Below are 21,720 nucleotides of genomic sequence, written 5' to 3' on the forward strand. Positions count from 1 at the left end.
CCTGCTTCTCCTTCCTCCTGTGTCTTTGTCTCTCTCTCTCTCTCTCTCTCTCTCTGTCTTGCATAGATAGATAGATAGATAGATAGATAGATAGATAGATAGATAGATAGATAGATAGATAGGAGCCTAGGATTCTTCGGTCATCCCTCATCTAACAGATTGTCATTTACAGTGTCTTAGTGGATCTCTTAATCTGACCTCATTGCCATTTTCCCCCAACTCCCTAGACTTTTCCAGAATACTCTTTGAAGCTTATGATCCTCTGAACTTTACTGTTCTTGCTCCTGTGTGAAACCTGTGTTCCTACCAAAACAAAAGGAAAGACTACCAAATATGGAAAAAGCTAGGACTGAAGATGGCCTTTTTTTGGAGTTAGTACTAGAAGGAGGAGGTCCAGACCCCACCCTCATGAAGAGGCTAGATTAGTGCCATGGACCCTTGATTAACCAGGAAGCCTCCAGGAAGCCACTGAAACAACTTGGGTAGAGACTAGTCTGGCAAGGGAGACAAAGGCTGGGTGTAGTGAATGGAGTTGTGAAGATATATTTGTAGTCATCTATAGAAAAGGGAATACAGATTATGTAAGGTAAAAAAAAACATCTGTGAAGATCATGGAATTTGCAATTCAGTAGTACTCAGGGCCTGTGGATATCTTCAGTTTTCTACCAGAGGAGACTAACAATTGTTGAGGACCAGGATATGATTGAGTTGAGAGCCATTATTCTCTGCCTTGGCTCTACTATAGAGTCACTTATGGAGGTTTTGTTTTGTTTTGTTTTGTTTTAACATCAACTGTATTCAATTGGAATTTTAAACACAGAGTTTGAATTTCAGCAAAAATTCACACTCATGATGCACCTGGGTAGCACAGTTGGTTGGGTGACCAACTCTTGCTTTTGGCTCGGGTTGTGATCTCAGAGTCTTGAGATCCAACCTCCCATCAGGCTCTGCACTCAACTTGGTGTCTGCTTGGAGTTTTTCTCTGCCTCTGCCTCTCACTGCTGTGTTCACTCTCTCTCTGTCTCTCTAACATAAATAAATCTTTAAACACACACACACGTTCATGTAATCACCAGTATAGTAAAGTCATAGAACATATCCATCATCCCCAAAAGTACTCCTTCCTAGTCTGTCTTTCAACCTCAAGCAAATATGTGACCTGCTTTCTGTTACCATAGAGTTGCCTTTTCTGGAATTTTATATAAATGGAGTCTTTCAATATGTGCTCTTTCATGTCTGGCATTTAATTCACTGAGCATAATTTTTAGAGTCATCCTTATTATATCATCAGTTTACTTTTATTGCTGAGTAATACTTTATTGTCTGGATACACCACAGTTTGTTTACTCACTCACCTTCTGATGAAAGTTTGAACTGTGATCAGTTGAGTGGAGTGTTCTGTAAATGTCCAGCCAATCTGATGGTGGTGTGTGTCTCTGTCCTTTCTGATTTTCTATCTATTTTATCAGTTACGGAGAAGGAATAGTGTTGAAATATCTAATTGTAGACTTGTTTCCCCTCGGCTTTCAGTTATGTCAGTTTGTTTCATGTGTTTTGTACATCTGTTTTTGGATACACACAGTTGGAATTCTTACATTCTTTTCTGAATTGGCTGCTTTAACATATGAACTCTTATCTCGTAATAATTTTTTCTGATTTTATAGACATTTCAGCTTTTTCATGATTGGTTTTGTATGTTGTATCTTTTTCTGTCCTTTTATTTTAAACCTGTGTTTTTCTGACTAAAATGTGTTTTTATTTATTTTTTATTTAAATTCAATTAACATATATTATTAGTTTCAGAGGTAGAGTTCAGTGATTCTTCAGTCTCATATAACACCCAGTGCTCATTATATCACATAACTTCCTTAATGTCCACCACCCAGTTACCCTATCCTCCCACCCCCCTCCCCTCCAGCAACCCTCAGTTTGTTTCCTGTGATTAAGATTCTCTTTGGATTGTCTCCCTCTCTGATTTTGTCATTTTATTTTCCCCTCCCTTCCTTTATGATCCTCTGTTTTGTTTCTTAAATTCCACACGTAAGATCTTATATGATAATTGTCTTTCTCTGTTGACTTATTTCACTTAGCATAATACCCTCTAGTTCCATCCACATCATTGCAAATGGCAAGAATTCTGTTTTTGATGGCTAAGTAGTATTTCATTCTATATATATGGCATATCTTCTTTTTTTTTAATACCATATCTTCTTTATCCATTCATCTGTTGATGGACATCTGGGCTCTTTCCATACTTTGGCTATTGTGGATACTGCTTCCATAAACATTAGGGTGCAGGTGCCCCTTTGGATCACTACATTTGTATCTTTGAGGTAAATACCTACTAGTGCAGTTGCTGGGTCATAGGGTAGCTCTATTTTCAACTTTTTGAGGAACCTCCGTGCTGTTTTCCAGAGTGGCTATACCAGCTTGCATTCCCACCAACAGTGTAAGGGGGCTCCCCATTCTCTGCATCCTTGGCCAACATCTGGCATTTCCTGACTTGTTAATTTTAGCTATTCTGTGTGATGTGAGGTGGTATCTCATTGTGGTTTTTGATTTGTATTTCCCTGATGCCAAGTGATGTTAAGCATTTTTTTCATGTGTCTGTTGGCCATGTGTATGTCATCTTTAGAGAAATGTCTGTTCATGTCTTCTCCCCATTTCTTGATTGGATTATTCTTTGGGTGTTGAGTTTGATAAGGTCTTTATAGATTTTTGGGTCCTATCCCTTTATCTGATAAGACATTTGCAAATATCTTCTCCCATTCTCTTGGTTGTCTTTTGGTTTTGTCAACTATTTCCTTTGCTGTGCAAAAGCTTTTATCTTTATGAAGTCCCAGTAGTTCATTTTTACTTTTGTTTCTCTTACCTTACTTCTTAGACAAGAAGTTGCTCTGGCCAACATCACACAGGTTGCTACCTGTCTTCCCCTGTAGGATTTTGATGGATATCTGTCTCATATTTAGGTTTTTCATCCATTTTGAGTCTATTTTTGTGTATAGTGTAAGAAAATGGACTAGTTTCATTCTTCTGTGGCTGTCCAATTTTCCCAACACCATTTGTTGAAGAGACTATTTTCTATTGGATACTCTTTCCTGCTAGGATCCATTTCTGGGTTCTCTATTCTGTTCCATTAATCTGTATGTCTGTTTTCATGCCAGTACCATACTGTCTTGATGATTACAGCTTTGTAATGCAACTTGAAATCCGGGATTGTGATGCCACCAGCTTTGGTTTTCTTTTTCAACATTCCTTTGGCTACTTGGTGTCTTTTCTGGTTCCATACAAATTTTAGGATTTTTTGTTCAGGTCTATGAAAAAAGTCCATGGTATTTTGATAGGAATTGCCCTGAATGTATAGATTGCTCTTGGTAGCATAGACATTTTATCAATATTTTTTCTTCCAATCCATGAGCGTGGAATGTTTATCCATTTCTTTGTGTTTTATGGTTTTTGGTGATATTGTAAATTGGATCGATTCCTTGGTTTGTCTTTCTTCAGTCTCCTTGTTAGTGTATAGAAACACAACTGATTTCTGTGCATTGACTTTTCTATCCTGCCACTTTGTTGAATTCCTGTATGAGTTTTAGCAATTTTAGGATGGAGTCTTTTGGGTTTTCCACACCGAGTATCATGTCATCTGCAAAGAGTGAGAGTTAGTCGTCATCTTTGCCAATTTGGATGCCTTCTTATTTCTTCTTCTTGTCTGATTACTGAGGCTAGGACTTCCAGTACTATGATGAACAATGGTGGTAAGAGTGATATGCCTATCATGTTCCTGGCCTTAGGGGAAAAGCTCTCAATATTTTCCCTATTGAGAATGATGTTTGCTGTGGGCTTTGTCAATATGGCTTTTGTGATATTGAGGTATATATTTCCTGTTCCTACACTTTGAGGAATTTTAACTCAGAAAAAATGCTGTACTTTGTCAAATGCTTTTTCTGCATCTGTTGAGAGGATCATATGGTTCTTGTCCTTTCTTTTATTAATGCAGTGTATCCCATTGATTGATTGATGGATGGATGTTAAACCATCCTTGCAGCCCAGGAATAAATCCCACTTGGTCTTGGTGCATTAATCCTTTTAATGTACTGTAGGATCATATTGGCTAGCATTTATCTATCTATTTATTTATGATTTTATTTGCTTACCTGAGAGAGCGCACAAGCAGGGGGTGGAGCAGAGGGAGAAGCAGGCTCTCCACTGAGCAGGGAGCATGACTCAGGGCTCAGTCCCAAGACCCTGAGATCATGACCCCAGCCAAAGGCACCACTTAACCTACTTGAGCCACCCAGGAACCCCTGTATTAGCTAGTATGTTGGTGAGAATTTTTGCATCCAAGTTCATCAGGGACACTGGTCTGAAATTCTCCTTTTTGGTGGGGTCTTTGTCTGGTTTGGGGATCAAGGTAATGCTGGCCTCATGGAAAGTGTTTGGAAATGTTCCTTCCATTTCTGTTTTTTGAAACAGCTTCAGAAGAATAGGTATGAATTCTTTAAATGTATGGTGGAAATCCCCTGGAAGGTTATTGGGCCTTGAACTCTTTGGTTGGGAGATATTTGATTACTGCTTCAATTTCCTTGCTGGTTATGGGTCTGTTCAGGTTTTCTATTTCTTCCTGTTTCAGTTTTGGTAGTTTATACGTCTCCAGGAATGTATCCGTTTCTTCCAGTTGCCTAATTTGTTGGCTTATAGTTTCTTATAATATGTTCTTATAATTGTTTGTATTTCTTTGGTGTTGGTTGTGCTCCTCTTTCATTCATGATCTTATTTATTTGGGTCCTTTCTCTTCTTTTAGATAAGCCTAGCCAGGGGCTTCTCCATCTTATTAATTCTTTCAAAGAACCAGCTCCTTGTTTCGTTCATCTATTCTGCTGTTCTTTTGGTTTCTATTTCATTGATTTCTGCTCTAATCTTTATTAATTCTCTTTTCCTGCTGGGTGTAGGCTTTCATTGCTGTTCTTTCTCTAGCTCCTTTAGGTGTTGCGGTTAGGTTGTGTATTTGAGATCTTGTTTTTTGAGAAAGGTTTATATTGCTATATACTTCCCTCTTAGGACTGCCTTTGCTGCATTCCAAAGTTTTGAACAGTTGTATTTTCATTTTCATTTGTTTCCGTGAATGTTTTAAATTCTTCTTTAATTTCCTCATCAATCTATTCATTCTTCAGTGGGATGCTCTTTAACCTCCATGTATCTGAGTTCTTCCCAAATTTCCTTTTGTGATTGAGTTCAAGTTTCAAAGCACGGTGGTCTGAAAATATGCTGGGAATGATCTCAGTCTTTTGGTACCGGTTGAGACCTGATTTGTGAACCAGTATGTGATCAGTTCTGGAAAATGTTCCATGTGCACTCAAGAAGAATGTGTATGCTGTTGATTTCGGGTGGAATAGCTCTGAATATATATGTGAAACCCATTTGGTCCAGTCTGTCATTCAGACTTCTTGTTTCCTTATTATCTTCTGCTTAGATTATCTGTCCATTGCAGTGAGTGGGGTGTTAAAGTCCCCCTCTCTATTATTATCAATAAGTTTCTTTAATTTTGTTATTAATTGGCTTATATAATTGGTTTATATAATTTATCCCATGTTAGGAGTATAAATATTTATAATTGTTAGATCTTCTTGTTGGATAGACCCTTTTTATGATATAGTGTCTTTTTTCATGTTTTATTAGTGTTTGGTTTACAGTCTGATACAAGGATTGCCACCCCAGCTTTCTTTTGATGTCCATTGGTGATAAAATGGTTTTCCACCTCCTTCTTTGAATCTGGAAGTGTCCTTGTGTCTAAAATGAGTCTCTTGCAGACAACATATTGATGGGTCTTGCTTTTTTATCCAATCTGATACCCTGTGTCTTTTGATGGGGCATTTGGCCCATTTACATTCAAAGCAACTATTGAAAGATATTAATTTAATGCCATTGTATTACCTGTAAAGTCACTGTTTCTGTATATTGTCTCTGTTCCTTTCTGGCCTATGTTACTTTTGAGCTCTCTCTTTGCTTAAAGGATCCCCTTTCTTGCAGGTCTGGCTTAGTGATCCTAAATTTTTTTAGTTTCTGTTTGTCCTGGAAGCTTTTTATCTCTTCTTCTAATTTGAATGACAGCCTTACTGGATAAAGTATTCTTGGCTGCATATTTTTCTCATTTAGTATCCTGAATATATGCCAGTCCTTTCTGGCCTGCCAGGTCTTTGTGGATAGGTCTGCTGCCAGTCTAATGTTTCTATGCTTTTACATTACAGACCTCTTGTTCCAAGCTGCTCTCAGCATTTTCTTTGTCTCTGAGATTTACAAGCTACACTAGTATATGTTGAGGTATTGACCTATTTTTATTGACTTTGCGGGGGATTCTCTGTGCCTCCTAGACTCAAATGCCTGTTTCTTTCCCCAGATTAGGGAAGTTTTCACCTATAATTTGCTCCAGTATGCCTTCTGCTCCTCTCTCTCTCTCTCTCTTTCCTTTTCTTCTGGGATCCCAATTATTCTAATATTGTTTGGTTTTATGTTACCACTTATCTCTCGAATCCTCCCCTTGTGATCTTATAGTTGTTTATCTCTTTTTCTCAGTTTGTTTATTCTCTATCATTTTGTCTTCTATATCAATAATTCTCTTTTGCCTCATTTATCCTAGCAGTTAGAGCCTCCATTTTAGATTGCATATCATTAGTAGCCTTTTTAAATTTCAACTTGATTAGATTTTAGTTATTTCTCCAGAAAGGGATTCTCTAGTATTTTCTATGCTTTTTTGTCAAGCGCACATAGTATCTTTTAATCATTATTCTGAACTCTAGTTCTGTTACCTTACATACATCCATACTGATTAGGTTTCTGGCAGTTAATATGCCTCTAGATCTCTCTCTCTCTCTCTCTCTCTCTCTCTCTCTCTCTCTCTCTCTCCCTCCCTCCCTCCCTCCCCCCCTCCCTCCCTCCCTCCCTCTCTCTCCCTCTCTCTAAGATTTTATTTATTCATGAGAGAGAGAGGCAGAGACACAGGCAGAGGGAGCAGTAGGCTCCCTGCAGGGAGCCGGATGTGGAACTCGATTCTGGATCCTGGGATCACACCCTGAACCAAAGGCAGACACCCAACTGCTGAGCCACCCAGGTATCCCTCTAGTTCTCTTTTTTGAGGTGAGTTTTTCCATCCTGTCATTCTTGCAGAAAGTGGTCACTTTTCTATTTGTAGAATTGCAGCAATTCTTAGATCACCAGTTGAGTTTACAGGTGTTCAGAATGATTTGATAGCTATCTGACTAAATTCCTGGGACCTGATGAAGCTGAGGTCTCCTCCTCCTCCACCATCTTGGAAAGTCCTCTCTAAAATGTTTCTTTTAGATGGCATGTTGCTCTGGCTTTTCTGTGGGTACCAACAATCATTACCTTTTCATTTTAGTGATTACTATTCAGAGTTAATGCAGTTATCAATATGGTTGGCTTAAAATCTACCTACCATCTTTCAGTTTGTTTTCTCTCTGTCCTTTCAGATCTTTGTTCCTTTATTCCCTCCTCTTTTATTATTCTGGAATAGCTGAGTACCTTTTAACATTACATTTTATTTTTATTGTTGGCTTATTTTTCATATATCACTTTTTTTTTTTTTGCAAATTTAGCTTATTAGTTTATTCTCAATAGGCCACTTCATTATCATATAAGAACCACATAACAGTATACTTCCATTCCTTGTGCCACTTGTCATTTTAATTCTACATAGGTATTAAATCCCAGAGTATTTTCTTTTAATTTTATTTATTTATTCATGAGAGACACAGAGAGAGGCAGAGACCTAGGCAGAGGAAGAAGTAGGCTCCCTGTGGAGCACGGAGCCCAATGTGGGACTCAATCCCGGGAGACCAGGATCACGACCTGAGCTGAAGGCAGATGCTTAACCATATTATCACCCAGGTGCCACCAGAGTATGTTTTTATTTTTATTTTAAACTTATCTTTCAGTGAAACTTTAAAATGATTTAAAACTGTTATTTTTTAATGATCTTTATATTTCCTAATATATTTACCATTCCTGGCACTATTGGTTTATACAGATAGCATTTGGTATCATTTTCCTTGTGCTGAAGAACTTCCTTTAACATTTCTTTTAGTGAAAGACTGCTGGCAATCCCTTTTCTCAGCTTTTGTTTGTCTTTAAAAGTCTATATTTTGACTTTAGGGTTTGGTTTTTTTTTTTTTTTTTATAAGATTTTATTTATTTATTTGACAGAACACAAGTCGGCAGAACAACAGGCAGAGGGAGAGGGAGAAGCAGGCTCCCCGCTGAACAGAGAGCCTGATGGGGGCTCAATCCCAGGACTCTGGGATCATGAGCTGAGCCGAAGGCAGATACTTAACTGACTGAGCCACCCAGGTGCCCCTCAACTTTTGTTTTGAAAAGAAATTTTGAATATATGCTCTCCAGTGTTTATAACAGCATTATCTACAATAGCCAAATTATGGAAACAGCCCCAGTGTCCATTGACTGATGAATGGATAAAGAAGATGTATGTATATTTACAGTAGAATATTAGCCATAAAAAGGAATGAAATCTTCCCATATGCAACATCGTAGATGGAGTTAGAGAGTATTATGCTAAGCGAAATAAGTCCGAGAAAGACAAATACCATATTATTTCACTCATATGTAGAATTTAAGAAACAAACCAAATGAACATAGGGGCAAAAAAAGAGAGACAAACCAAGAAATAGACTCTTAATTATAGAGAATAAACCAATGATACCAGAGGGGAGGTAGGTGGAGGAATGGGTTGAATGAAGATTAAGGAGTGCACTTGTGATGACCACAGGGTGATGTATGGAAGTGTTGAACCACTATATTATACACCTGAAACTAATACAGTGTGTTAACAGAAATTGGAAATAAAAACTTAAGATAATTTTTCTGGATGTAGAACTTTATTTTTTGAATGTAGAACTTTAAAACAGGCTTTTAAGCACTTTAACAATGTTACTCTGTTGTCTTTTGGTTTACCCCATTTCTTTTGAGAAGTCCATGATACTTTATCTTGGTTCCTCTGTTTAAAAAGAAAAGGTCCGGGGATCCCTGGGTGGCGCAGCGGTTTGGCGCCTGCCTTTGGCCCAGGGCGCGATCCTGGAGACCCAGGATCGAGTCCCACATCGGGCTCCCGGTGCATGGAGCCTGCTTCTCCCTCTGCCTGTGTCTCTGCCCCTCTCTCTCTCTCTCTCTCTCTCTCTGTGACTATCATAAATAAATAAAAATTAAAAAAAAATACATTTAAAAAAAAAAAAAAAAGAAAAGGTCCTTTAAGATTTTAAAATTTATTATTCATCTTAGGAACTTGGCAACAGTGTTCCTTAATACGGTGTTCTCTGTGTTAACTTGTGCTTGGGGTTTTTTGAACTATTTAAATATGTAAGATTATAGTTTTTACCAAATTTGGAAGATTTTCAACCACTCTTCAAATATTTTCTGTCCCTCTCATACCCCTACTCCATCTGGGACCCTGATTGCATATATTAGACTGTATGATCTCAACCTAGGTTACTAAAGTTTTTTTTTTGTTTTTTTTTAGTTTTTTTATTTTCTGTATGCTTTTATTTAAGTAATTATGTTGTATCTTCAGGTGCTTCTTCTGTAGCATCTAAATTGCTATTAATTTCCATCAAGTAAACTTAGCATTTTGGATATATTTTTCATCTTTAAAAGTTTTGCCCAATTCTTCTAAAAATCTTTATTTCTCTTTACACTTTTCTTTATATCCTTAGAAATATATATATTACTCTTGGTTTGGGCTACTATGTATATTATATATAGTTATTTTCAAAGTCTTTACCTGCTAATTCAGTCAGCCTTATGACTTGTCTGTGTTGACTAATTTTTATCCTGGTTTTGGTTATCATATTTCTTTTTCTTTTAAGATTTTATTTATTTATTCATGAGATACACAGAGACAGGCAGAGACACAGGCACAGGGAGAAGAAGCAGGCTCCCTGCAGGGAGCCCAGTGTGGGACTCAATCCCAGGACCCTGGGATCATGACCTGAGTCAAAGGCAGATACTCAACCGCTGAGCCATCCAGGTGCCCCTTTCTATTTCTTTATGTGTCTATTGTTCTTTTATTGGATAGTAGACATTGTTGTGAAGTTGTATTTTCTGTGCTGGATATTGTTATTTTCTTTTAAATAATTTTGGGCTTTGGAGCACCCGGGTGGCTCAGTTGGTTAAGCATCCAACTCTTGATTTCAGCTCAGGTCATGATCTCAGGGCTGATTGAGCTTTGCATTAGGCTCCACACTGAGGCGTAGAGACTGCTTAAGATTCTCTCCCTCCCTCTGACTCACACACATGCATGTGCACCCTTTCTGAATAAATAAATAGTGTTGAGCCTTATTGTGGCAAGCATTTATTTGTGGGTCAGTTTGGTCCATGATAGCAGGGATCAACAAACATTTTCTTAAAGGGCCGGGTAGTTAATATTTTAGGACTGTGGGTCATATGGTCTGTGTTAAAACTACTCCCCTCTTGTAGCTGGAAAACTGCCATAGACAATATATGAATACCATGTTCTGACAAAATTTTATTTACAAAAACAGTTAACTTGCCTATGAGTGATGGTTTGGTAACCTCTGCTTTAGAGGCTTATTTTAAGTTTTATTAGAATAGATTTTGAGTAGCTTTATTCTAGGACTCAGTTATTCCTTTTGGAGTGTCTCCTGATTGCCCTGGATATTCAGCAAGGATTCTTTAACTGGTTGAAACTCAAATGCTTTTTAGTGAGTTTTGTTTATAATGTCTCAGTCTTCCTCTGGTCAGTCTCATGGAGCTTCACTTGGTATATATATATATAGCACAATATTTAGCCAAAGATTCAAGCAGACACTTCAGCTGAGTTATAAAGGTCATCTGGAGCAGCTCCCTCTTCTAAGATACTCTGCTCCTCAAATTCCAACTGTTGTCTTCTCAGCTCAGCAAGATAACTATGATCTGCTCAGGATCTTCCTTCTTGTTCTGTATTCCAAAAAGCATCTCCTTCCCTCCCAAAAAGCCAGTGTGCTCACAGGGCTTACCACATTTACGTTCCTTTTCTAGGGAATTAGAGTTCTGTAACTGCCTGTTGTCCAGTATTCGAAAACTTTTGTATATTTTGTCCAGTTGCATAGGTGTTTACAGCAGGAAGGTAACTCCTTCCCAGTTTTGCCATCATGGCTTAAAGTTCCTGTGATGGCTTTAATATAAATAGCTGAGTTGCATTCTAGACTAGACTTTGTGGAGGTGGTGCCTGGGTTTCTGTATTCTTTTTTAAAAAGCTCCTTGGGATTCTGATGCATAATCAATTATAAGAATCATGGCTCTAGAGTTTTGGATCCAAGCAGAGATCATTTGAGCCCATCAAGTACTGAGGCTTAATATACCTTAAGCACAGAAAAGCTGACATTTGGGACTTAAACAGGAGGCAAGAAAGGTCATTGGGGAAAGAAAGGGGGCTATGTATAAAAAATCTTATCAAAAGGAAGGTGAGAGGAATTTTGCCTATTGGGGAGTTTTGAAGCTGAAATTTATCCTCTCTTCTTTCAGAGAGCAGAAGAAAATAGTGACCAGATTCATCCATTCTTTCCTTTCCTACTAGCTACTGGGTCAGACCTTACCATTACCCACACCATTTAGACAGATTAGTAGAAGTGAGGAAGATAGAATTGTGTAGAATAATCTATTTCTATAGTCTTAGAACCAAGGCTTTCCCTTCAGTCATATCCTCCTCAAACTAATGGAGGAGGGTGAGAGAGAATAGAGTGACCTGAGTCTCAGTCTCATCAGTCCTCCCTTTCATCTTCCCCCTCTCCATTTTCTTCACTTCTCAAATTATTTGTTCAATAAGCAAGTCAAAGTACATTTTTTAATTTACATTGTGTGTGTGTGTAGCCATCCAAAAACACTTGAAAAAAGTAAAATTGATGCCCTTTTAGAGTTGACTAGCTAAACCGAATAAACAGGGAATGATGAATTTGTCCCCTAGGAGATCTGAACTTATAACAAACATTAAGGGACAATTGCAAGAATAAAATTTATTTGAAGTCCTATTTTTGACTTAAAAATTGATGCAAATTTTATATTTTATCCTTTCATATATCAGTATTTAATTTAAAAGTTAAAATTTTAACTTACAGAATTGCCATTCCAGAAGAATGTACCATCTTTATTCTGTACATATCTTGATATGCCCTTAGATTTATAACTTCTCTGCTTGGTGAAGTACAACAATAGAAGCTGTTTTGTTTTGTTTTTAATGTTTTATTTACAAGTCTTAAGTTACTGTAAGTGATACAAGATTTTGAGAGGTATAGTGACCAGATACTTGATACTGTTTACGTGTATTTTTTTTTTTGAAGAGATTATGTTTCAAATTCTAATCAACCATGTGGTAGTCAACCATTTTTTCATTTCTACAGTATGGGCCAGGTTAGTTGCTACAGCGAAGTACAATCCTACAATGCCTTTTCTAGTGTTGTGGGTTCCTAGACACATTTTGTGAAAGATAGTTGCAGTCCTCTGAATAAAGATTTGGTTATTTAATACTTACCAGTTATCTTGTTTTGTTAGCCCAGAAATACTCTTTATTCCTTGCATTTCTGTAGAGTGAGTTTTCATGAATACAGATGTACTGGTAGCCTAGTCATCAAGTGTAATACAAAGCATTGGTTTCACCTACACTTGGTTCATACTAAAAACATTGATTTTTCTTTGCCATTCTGCAGTACCTTCTCCAGGCAAATTCCGCTCCCCTGCAGCACCATCTCCTTTGGCTCTCCGGCAACCAGTAAAAGCATTTAGTAACCATGGCTCTGGTTCTTCTGGTAGCCAAGAAACAACACAGCTCACACAGACCACCTCCTCACCTGGGCCTCCCCTGGTTCAGAACACAGTCCCAGCAAACCCTCCCAACAATATCAACAGCACTACTCTGACCAGACCTGCAGGGACAACCGCGATGAGAAGTGGCTTGCCCAGACCCAGTGCCCCTTCTGCTGGGGGTATACCAGTGCCTCGCAGCAAACTTGCACAGCCTGTTCGCAGGTAAGTGGCACATGTTCTCTTTCAACAGTCTTGAGCATAGGAAAGTGAGTAGGTTGGAATTATGTTCATCACTGCATGTGGTAGCAAACCCAGAGAGTCCTAATGGGTTCCCATTAGAGTCTTAGTAGAACTGGAATAAAACATTACTTTGTTGTTTTAAAGAAATCGTCACTTAAGACACTAGGGTATCATACCACTTTGTTCAACTAAAATTCGCCTGGGTACCTAATGTCATCAGGCATCTGCAAGAATCCCTAGAAAAAATTGTTAAAACGACTCAATTTGGTTGTGATATTTGTTCATTTTGAAAATGTTATTCAATAAAGATAAGCTTATTAGAACTTAGAGTGAGATTTAAGATAAAACTTCTAGTTATCAAATCTGAGTATTATCTAAGAGGGTGGTTTTCAGACTTTGATATAACACAGAATCTTCTGTAGAATTTATATAAATGTAGAGGCCTAAATTTCACCCCCCAGGAAACAGATCTAGCTAATATGAAGGCCAAAATCTGTGGATAATTTTTTTGTTGTTTGTTGAATCTTCAGGTGATTCTGAGGCCAGCCAGGTTGGGAACCATGCGTCTGTGTAATCGTAGTATCTGCCTTTCAGGATGTGAACCACCATCAGTAAACTTAGTATCTGCCTTTCAGGATGTGAACCACCATCAGTAAAATAATCAAACTTTAAATATTTATTTGTATGGGAAAAAATGGCTTTCTTCTTGTAAACATTTAAACTGAGTTACCCAAATCTTTCATTGTAAGATAAATATATTACAGTTCTGAATTCAGTAGTAATATACAACAGCCTTTTGCTGTGACCTCTGCTGAATAACTGATACGTATCTTATTGAATTTTTACATTAACATTAAACATTACAATAACATAAACATTAAATCCTTATTATCTCTCTTTTTCAGAGAAGAATATTGAAATTTAATGAGGTTAAGTAAATTGTCTGAGACTAGACAACTAATAAGGCTTCAGTTCTAAGTATGTCTGACTTAAAAGTCCACATAAGCCCTATGCCATTTTACCTTTCTAGTGATGGTGACACTGTCTACTCTTACGTTCATAATTCTGCCCCCCTCAAATTAAGTAATTAAAAGGTCGGTGATAAAAAATATAAAAGGTTGGTGATCTGTGCTGTTGGAAGAGACGAGACAGTCTTTTCCTTTCTTTTTTTTTTTTCTTAAGACTTTTTATTTATTTATTCATGAGGAACACAGAGAGGAGAGAGAGAGAGAGGCAGAGACACGGGCAGAGGGAGAAGCAGGCTCCATGCAGGGAGCCTGACGTGGGATTCAATCCCGGGTCTCCAGGATCAGGCCCTGGGCTGAAGGTGGCGCTAAATCGCTGAGCCACCTGGGCTGCCCTCATTTCCTTTCTTTTACTATAGTAGCTGTGTTAACAAAAAAGCTGTTAGTGAAGTCACCTGATGCCCAGTAAAACTTGAAGGTTGTGGAAATGCCAAGTGTGGGGAAAATTGTGCTAATAGGCTGTTTAGAGTTTTGACCTTAGTAGTCCCCTGGAACAGCCTTCATTGGATCGGGATGCCACTGCAAAGTAATTAATATATGTGGGAAATTGTATGGTAACACTTCATAAAACCTTGCAAATCACTGTATAAAATTGCTTTTTTCAGATCCTTGCCAGCTCCTAAAACCTATGGTAGCATGAAAGATGACAGTTGGAAAGATGGCTGTTACTGACCAGCAAAGATGAGAATGCAGAGATCCACAGCTTCTTGGATACCCCTTCACCAGGCTAAAAGACAACTTTTATATGCAGACTGTTCAGATAAGACTCTTGGGATTTATAAATCCCAGCCCTCTCTGTCTTAATTAGCACAAACTGACAGAGATGATCAAGCAGCACTTTAATGACATTTAACATCAGATGTGTTTGGTAATCATACAATCACTCTTCATGGAATCACATTTAGTTTTGTTTAATAGAAACTAAGTTGATTTTTTTAATATTTGACAGAGGCCAATATCTGGGCAAAAAACTAACGGATGCCAAAGAGAAATGCCCATTTGTAAATGAGAGAATACCTTTGTGCACAAGAAAATGGTGAATTCAAGCTATCCAAAACTTCACATTCAACCTAGTTTACTGTATAAATAGTATCAATAAATATTTGTGTTAATGAGAACTAATATTCTGACTAATTATCTAAAACGTTTCACTAGTGTTTCACTAGTACTCCAAGAAACTAGATTGAGATGGAGGGGAGCATGGGGGTGGGAAGAAATCTAGGCTAGAGATTTCAAACATAATACCTAAATTTGTGAGCATTCTACAAATTATTTTTGCAGATTCAACCGAAAAATTGTCATTTTGTTTAATCTTGAGTTTTGGATGTAGCTCATATATCACCACCACCAGATAATGTTACACCGTGCATCCACCATGTTGCATTGACACATCGGACTTCTGTGTGTTTGTGTTGATTGCCAAAAGGGCTTACTATCAGTTGTACAATCTTTCTAAACTTTATAGCTCCTGGCTCAGGAAAGATAGCCTTTGCTGTTGAAGCCAACTTCTTCACATGCTATTATATCTGTTACAGAACTAAGAGATCGTGTTTTATTAGCAGGTTTCCATGATAGGAAAGAGCAAGTAGTAAGTGTCTTTCTTCTTGATATGAACAACACCGCCTCAGTGCTTACAACCTGGAACAAAACCATGCCATGAGAGAGAGGGGGGAAATCTATGCACTTAACTTATAAAATCTCTGGTAATGACAGTTGTATTGTTACTGTTAATTGACGCAACGGTCTGTTAGGTGGTAGGAAGCTATAGCCTGCTGAATCCTACTTACGTTGATCCGCTCTAACCTAGGTAACTGTAGAAAACCTCCTTTGGAAATACTGTCCCTTTTGACTTTGGATTCTGCCTTACATTAATTTTTACATTTTTGGTAACAAGTGAAACCCACTACATTTGACTCTAACCTGTTAAATGCTTGCTCTCCAGTGGCCCTTAAGTATATCCTGGAAATCACTTATTTCGGTTTGATTAGACAATTACCAGACTAAAACTTTCTTCAGCAGGCTTCTCATTTTTCATGGTGAGGTCTGTTTTAAAATATTTTATTTGAATGGCTCTGAAATATTGGCAATCAGGTTACCCTAAAGGATTGTAGAGATTTGAACATAAGTTCATTTCCTTTTAGTCAAAGACATTCTGTAAGTTGGCAAAAGAAACTGAGAGACTTAATATTCAGGATAGCATTGATAGGTTGAGAGAATGACACAATCTTTGAAGCCACGACCCACATTCTGCTATGACACCGTGGTATTTTTTATCAGCTTGATCAGTAGGGAGTCATTCAGTTAGCACACGCAGCTGGAGATTTAAACTGCCAGTGCTAGTGTATTTTGATGTATAATGCAAGGAAGAAATTTTATCCTTGAATTTGAGGGTGATGGGTGTGGGTCAGGGAAGGGGTGGCACCAGAATTCCACATGATGATGAACATGTTGCTTTTCAGAGGAAGATAAAGAAAGCATCTGCTTCAGGTGGGGGGTATCTCATGTAAAAATCTAAAAGAACTAGCCACTGTCTCTTTTGAAAACCATATATACACAAAACAAAAATAGGTCTCCGTTTCAGTGCAACATTGCAAAAGAAAAATATGCTGCAATCTAATAATTACAAGGAATTTTTAACTCTATTTGAAACACCCATTATATTAAGTTAGATTTTCTGTTTCAGACGGAGTATTCAGGTTATTTAACTTTGTTTTTAAATGGCTGCATCAGAAAAAAAAGTATTTTTTTTTAATTAAAATACTTCATCACTTGTTAAAAACATACTTGGATCTGAGTTGGGTAAAGCATTATTTTACCTGCTGTTGTACTACCACAGACTATTGGCTTTTAGGTTCCTAAAGAGAAAAATTGCCTTTTTACTAGAAAGCCTTTGTGTATTGCCAATTTTTCTGTTTGGGAAAATCTAAGGATTCACTGTGGTTAGTCTTACAGAAGAAATGTGGATTTGATAAACTAGTGCCTATGATTTTAACTTATGTTTGATATATAGTAGTAAGGGTTTTATGAATGTTGATTATTTTTCTGTGCCAACAGCCCAGAATTGTCACTTATATGTAAGCAGAAAGCTTTGAGCTCTGCTTCCAAAGTTATTTAATTTTCTCAGTGTTTGAATGTTATTTTTTTGTAAGTGTGTTAATAAAAGTGTAAAAAATTGGAAAAAATATAAATATTCTTAACTCAAGCATTTGCTGGATCATTTTTCTACAGAACTTGTTTGTATAATATAAAACACTCTCTGAAGAGTTGACTTTTTTCAGTTTTCATTCCCTGGAAATCACATTTTGTAAAACTGGGGACCATTCATAATTGTCAGATACTTTTTAAAATTATCTCAATACATCACTTTTATAAAAGAGTTTTTTTGAAAGGAAATTAGATACATATGTGTCCCCAGACATTTGTATAACTCTAGGATGATCTAGACTATGTATGTTTAAATTTTTATTGAATGTACAGACATCCATTTTTGACATTACGCATGGTCCTTTTAGATCACATGAAGTTTGATTTGCAAACATTTCTATAGCTGAACTTGTATGTGTGGTTGCCTCCTTAATAAAACAGCCTGACCATAATGTTTATCATTAAATTTATATTTGTTTTTTCAAGTGTTTATGAATTTCTGGATATGGTAAGATTTCCCACCCCAAGTTGCCTACAATTGGTTTTAATAAATTACTCAGTTGAGTTTTTTAAACACACACACCCAAGTCATACTGCCCTTTCAAACTTGATCTTCAGGATGGATGTATTCTCCTTGTCCTAGTTATTTCATATTTGAATTATTTGGAGTATATAGTTTACTCAAAATTGGTATGGAAACTTGTCACCTGCTGTGAATTGATACCTACTTTTAAAAAGCATTAAAAAAAAAAAGCATATGTAAAACAAGCAAAAAGCCATTATGTAAGAGTTTCCAAAAGGGAAAATTAATACATTGTCAAACCAAATATATTTAATTAATCATGTGCATTTTTCTCTTATGGATAAATGGGAAAAAATCCAGAATTATACTGTTTAATTGGTTCCGACATTCCTTTTGGAAGTTTTTACTGTCCTTACATTACAATTAGTTTCATTATTACAGCATAGAGAAATGATATCATGTTTGAATTTTCCCTCAAGCCAACCCAAAAACTTCTAAGAACTGTTTGTTTGGTTTTTTAAAAAGATTTTATATATTTATTCATGAGACACAGAGAGGCAGAGACCTAGGCAGAGGGAGAAGCAGGGTCCCTGCGGGGAGCCCGATGCGGGCCTCATCCCAGAATCCCAGCATCACGCCCTGAGTCAAAGACAGAAGCTCAACTGCTGAGCCACCCAGGCGTCCCTAAGAACTGTTTAAAATTAAATGTCAGTGTTCTTGTAAGTCAACAAATGAGAAATTTTCTTAAATTCCTTACATACCCAGTACAACGGAAAAACCCACATGAGGGTTCTTGTGAGATATTTGCTATATCAAAGTTTAGCTTTGAGTTACAAAAGCAGAATAAATGATGGAGAAACTAACTTTGAGGTAGGTAGTGAACAGGATGTTCACATGAGCATGAGGCCACAGTTAGCAACCCCTAATGTATTTTTAATGATCCTAAATATAGGATCCTAAATATAAGTCTGAGTGGACTAAGTGGTCCTCTGGTTACTAGTCTGAAAATGGAACAGATTTCACTGTGGACTTTATTTAATACAACTCAGTTTAAAACTGTTAAGTGCATGCCAATTTTAAACCAATTCTTTATCCAAACTGGCTAAACTTAGCATTTTCTCTTTTTAAAGAACACAAAAATCTTTATTTGATTTTGAAAGTAATAGAGACTCATTGCTTCAAAAACTGAAAAAATAAATATAAATGATCCCACTTTTTTCACCTTAGGTCCTGCAATCCCACCATCCAGAAATAAATATTGAAGTGCTGACATGCTTATAAAATGCTAAATGGAAGAGTAAAAAATCTTCTGTTTAGGATGAGAAAATATTTCAACAGGAGTTTGCTTTTGAACAGAGGTGTACATTAACTGATAATTGAGAGCTTGACCCACATTTCTCCATTCCTGATTGCAGATATTTCTTGCTGATACTAAAAAATCTGTCATATATATTGCTTGCATCTTTATAATGTTGGTTTTTCTTATGAAAAATTATGCTTACTGTAGAACACCAGAGAAATATAAAAGAAGAAAAAGCACTTAATTCCACAGGTAATCAGCCACTTAAATTTGAGGATATTGTCTTTTGTTTTTTCGTCTTACGAATTTTGGATCATGTTCGTGGTTGACACTGTAAATTTTTCTTAACTCTGAGGTCACTGCCATCATTTAGATGGATTCTGCTGGGGGAAGAGTTCCAGAAAGAATATACAAATACTAGTTCCAAAACTTCAACAAACCAGTATCATAGTTCTTCACATAGTATCTTGTATTGACACTCGAACTCCCCACCCCCCACCCACCGCCAACAGTCTACCAAGCTGAATTGAGAGTATTTATTGAATACAATTCGTTTTAAAACAAAATAGCTTTTAAAAAATAATAGGCACAACCAAATAAAGAATTGAGATAATCTAGATTAGAGTTCTCAATCCAGCGTCACCTGATTGGCTGTTAAAACACAGATTTCTGCACCCCACCCCAAGCGTGCCTATTCAAAAATAGGATTCTAGTCCTGAGAACAAAACTTCTAGGAATAGGATTCCTCAACACAGTCAGGTACCCATTTCTGTGCTAATTGACTGTGGTCAAGTGATCAGGGTTAATTAAAAGCCATGCAGCTCCTATGAGAACATGGAATGAGGGAGGAAGACCATTTTCCATGAAAGTGGTGCGGTCCCCAGTAAGTGGGCTGAGTCTTGGGCAAACAAAACAATAGATGCACCACAAATCTCTGCACTTCATATATGACTCCTGGGTGGCTCAGCCGTTTAGCGCCCCCTTCAGCCCAGGGCCTGATCCTGGAGACCCGGGATCGAGTCCCGCATGGGGCTCCCTGCATGGAGCCTGCTTCTCCCTCTGCCTGTGTCTCTGCCTCTCTCTGTGTCTCTCATGAATAAATAAATAAATCAAAATAACTGAAGTCCGTGGTTATATTTTCCTGGAGGAAACATCTGTAGTGACAGAAGGCTCTGACAGTATTTGAGCCCTTGGCTCAGTTGTCCTCAAAGCCCAGAATCCTTTATCATGTGACCCATGAGGTACCACAGTCCTTACCATACGATCCTCTTGGTACATAGGTCAGTCTAAGCTAAGATTCGGCCCATTCCCTTGAGAAGGAAGAGTGCATTTTTCAAATGTTTTTTGAAGTTGGTACACAAAATACAGAAAAGTACAAAATGTTCAGCTCAGAATTACTACATATGTAATGCATGGGCAAGAAATCGACTGTTAGCACCCCAAAAGCTCTCCTAATGCCACCTACCAATCACCACTTCCTTCACCTTGGGGGAACTATCCTGACTTCTAACATTTAGTTTTGCCTATTTTGGGGCTTTATATAAATGGAACCATCTCCCGTATGGTTTTCTTCTGCCTAATTTTAATTAAAGGCAAAAAATAGGGCTTCTGTCAGACTCAAGCACTAAACAAAAGTGACTTGAGATTCACCCATGTTGCCGATGTCACTAGTTCATTCTCGTTGCCATATTATATGCCATTGTATAAATATGTCAGTTTGTCCATTCTAATGTTGAAGGACGGTTGGGTTGTTTCCAGTTTGGGTCTCTTAAAAATAATGCAGCTTTGGACTTAAGGCAGTCAAGATGGAGTAAGCCCTCAAATCCTCTCTCCCACTTACAACTAAAAATTTGGGGGAAAATGCAAAAGGCAACTACCTGAGGACGGTGAAAAATAGACAAAAGCAGATGGAATGGGAGGAGAGTCCAGCCTGGAGAAGAGATCCATACAAGGGTGAGTTTTCACACCTGCCCCCCGCTCTTTTCTCTCTTGGCCCCAAGCCAGAAAAGGGCATCCAGGAGAGCTGTCATAAAGGGTCCTCAGAGGAAACTGAGGAAAAACCCATGAAAGAAAATTCCAAAAGACCAGAAAAAATGAGCTCCTGGAAGTAGAGCATATGGAGGGGTTTTCTTTTCTTTTCTCTCTTGACATGTCACTGGTGAGCTCCTGTAACAAGCAGTGCCAACAGCTAAAACTGATGGAAACTCTCTGGATAAAAGAAATGGATTTTCTGATTATTTTTATTTTTATTTTTTGGTCTTTTATGGTAGAGAGAAGAAGTGGGAAGAGAGCACTTGACTTGCAGTCTGAAGAATGTGAGGGTAATCCTCGTTTTTCTCTGTTTACTCTTTGTCCTGAGGGTGGGTTATGCTCTGGGAACTGCACAATGATGGTGGTAAAACTAACGTTCCAAGAGAACCCCTATATAAGGGCCAAAGGATGGGCAAAGGAGCCCTGTGTGGCAAGGGGGGATACCAGAGAGAAGAGCGCTAGAAAAGGGACTTTTGTAATTGGCACAAGCTCTAAACTTAGCCTTGAGCTGCGCATACCCAGACCCAAAGCACACAGCCAAAGTCTTGGAGAACTGAACTACAGGTTAAAGCGCTGAGTATGACGCACCCTAGCTGCTGAGCAGTGCATGTGTGAGGTCGATCCCATGTAGCCTA

The 21,720-nt window shown here is 37.7% G+C and overlaps 1 protein-coding gene across 2 annotated transcripts in view; it reads left to right on the plus strand.

Moving 5' to 3' along the window:
- SLAIN2 (SLAIN motif family member 2) overlaps positions 1 to 17,697 on the plus strand; it is a 77,032-nt gene extending 59,335 nt beyond the window's left edge. For both annotated transcript variants that reach the window (XM_038556040.1, XM_038556041.1), the window contains 2 exons: positions 12,726 to 13,044; positions 14,693 to 17,697. In XM_038556040.1, the coding sequence (XP_038411968.1) occupies positions 12,726 to 13,044; positions 14,693 to 14,759 (386 nt within the window). In that variant the 3' untranslated portion in view covers positions 14,760 to 17,697. The remainder of the gene's footprint in view (positions 1 to 12,725; positions 13,045 to 14,692) is intronic.
- Positions 17,698 to 21,720: the final 4,023 nt, after the last annotated feature.

This window comes from Canis lupus, chromosome 13, assembly GCF_011100685.1.
Source record: "Canis lupus familiaris isolate Mischka breed German Shepherd chromosome 13, alternate assembly UU_Cfam_GSD_1.0, whole genome shotgun sequence".
NCBI classification, from domain to species: domain Eukaryota; kingdom Metazoa; phylum Chordata; class Mammalia; order Carnivora; family Canidae; genus Canis; species Canis lupus.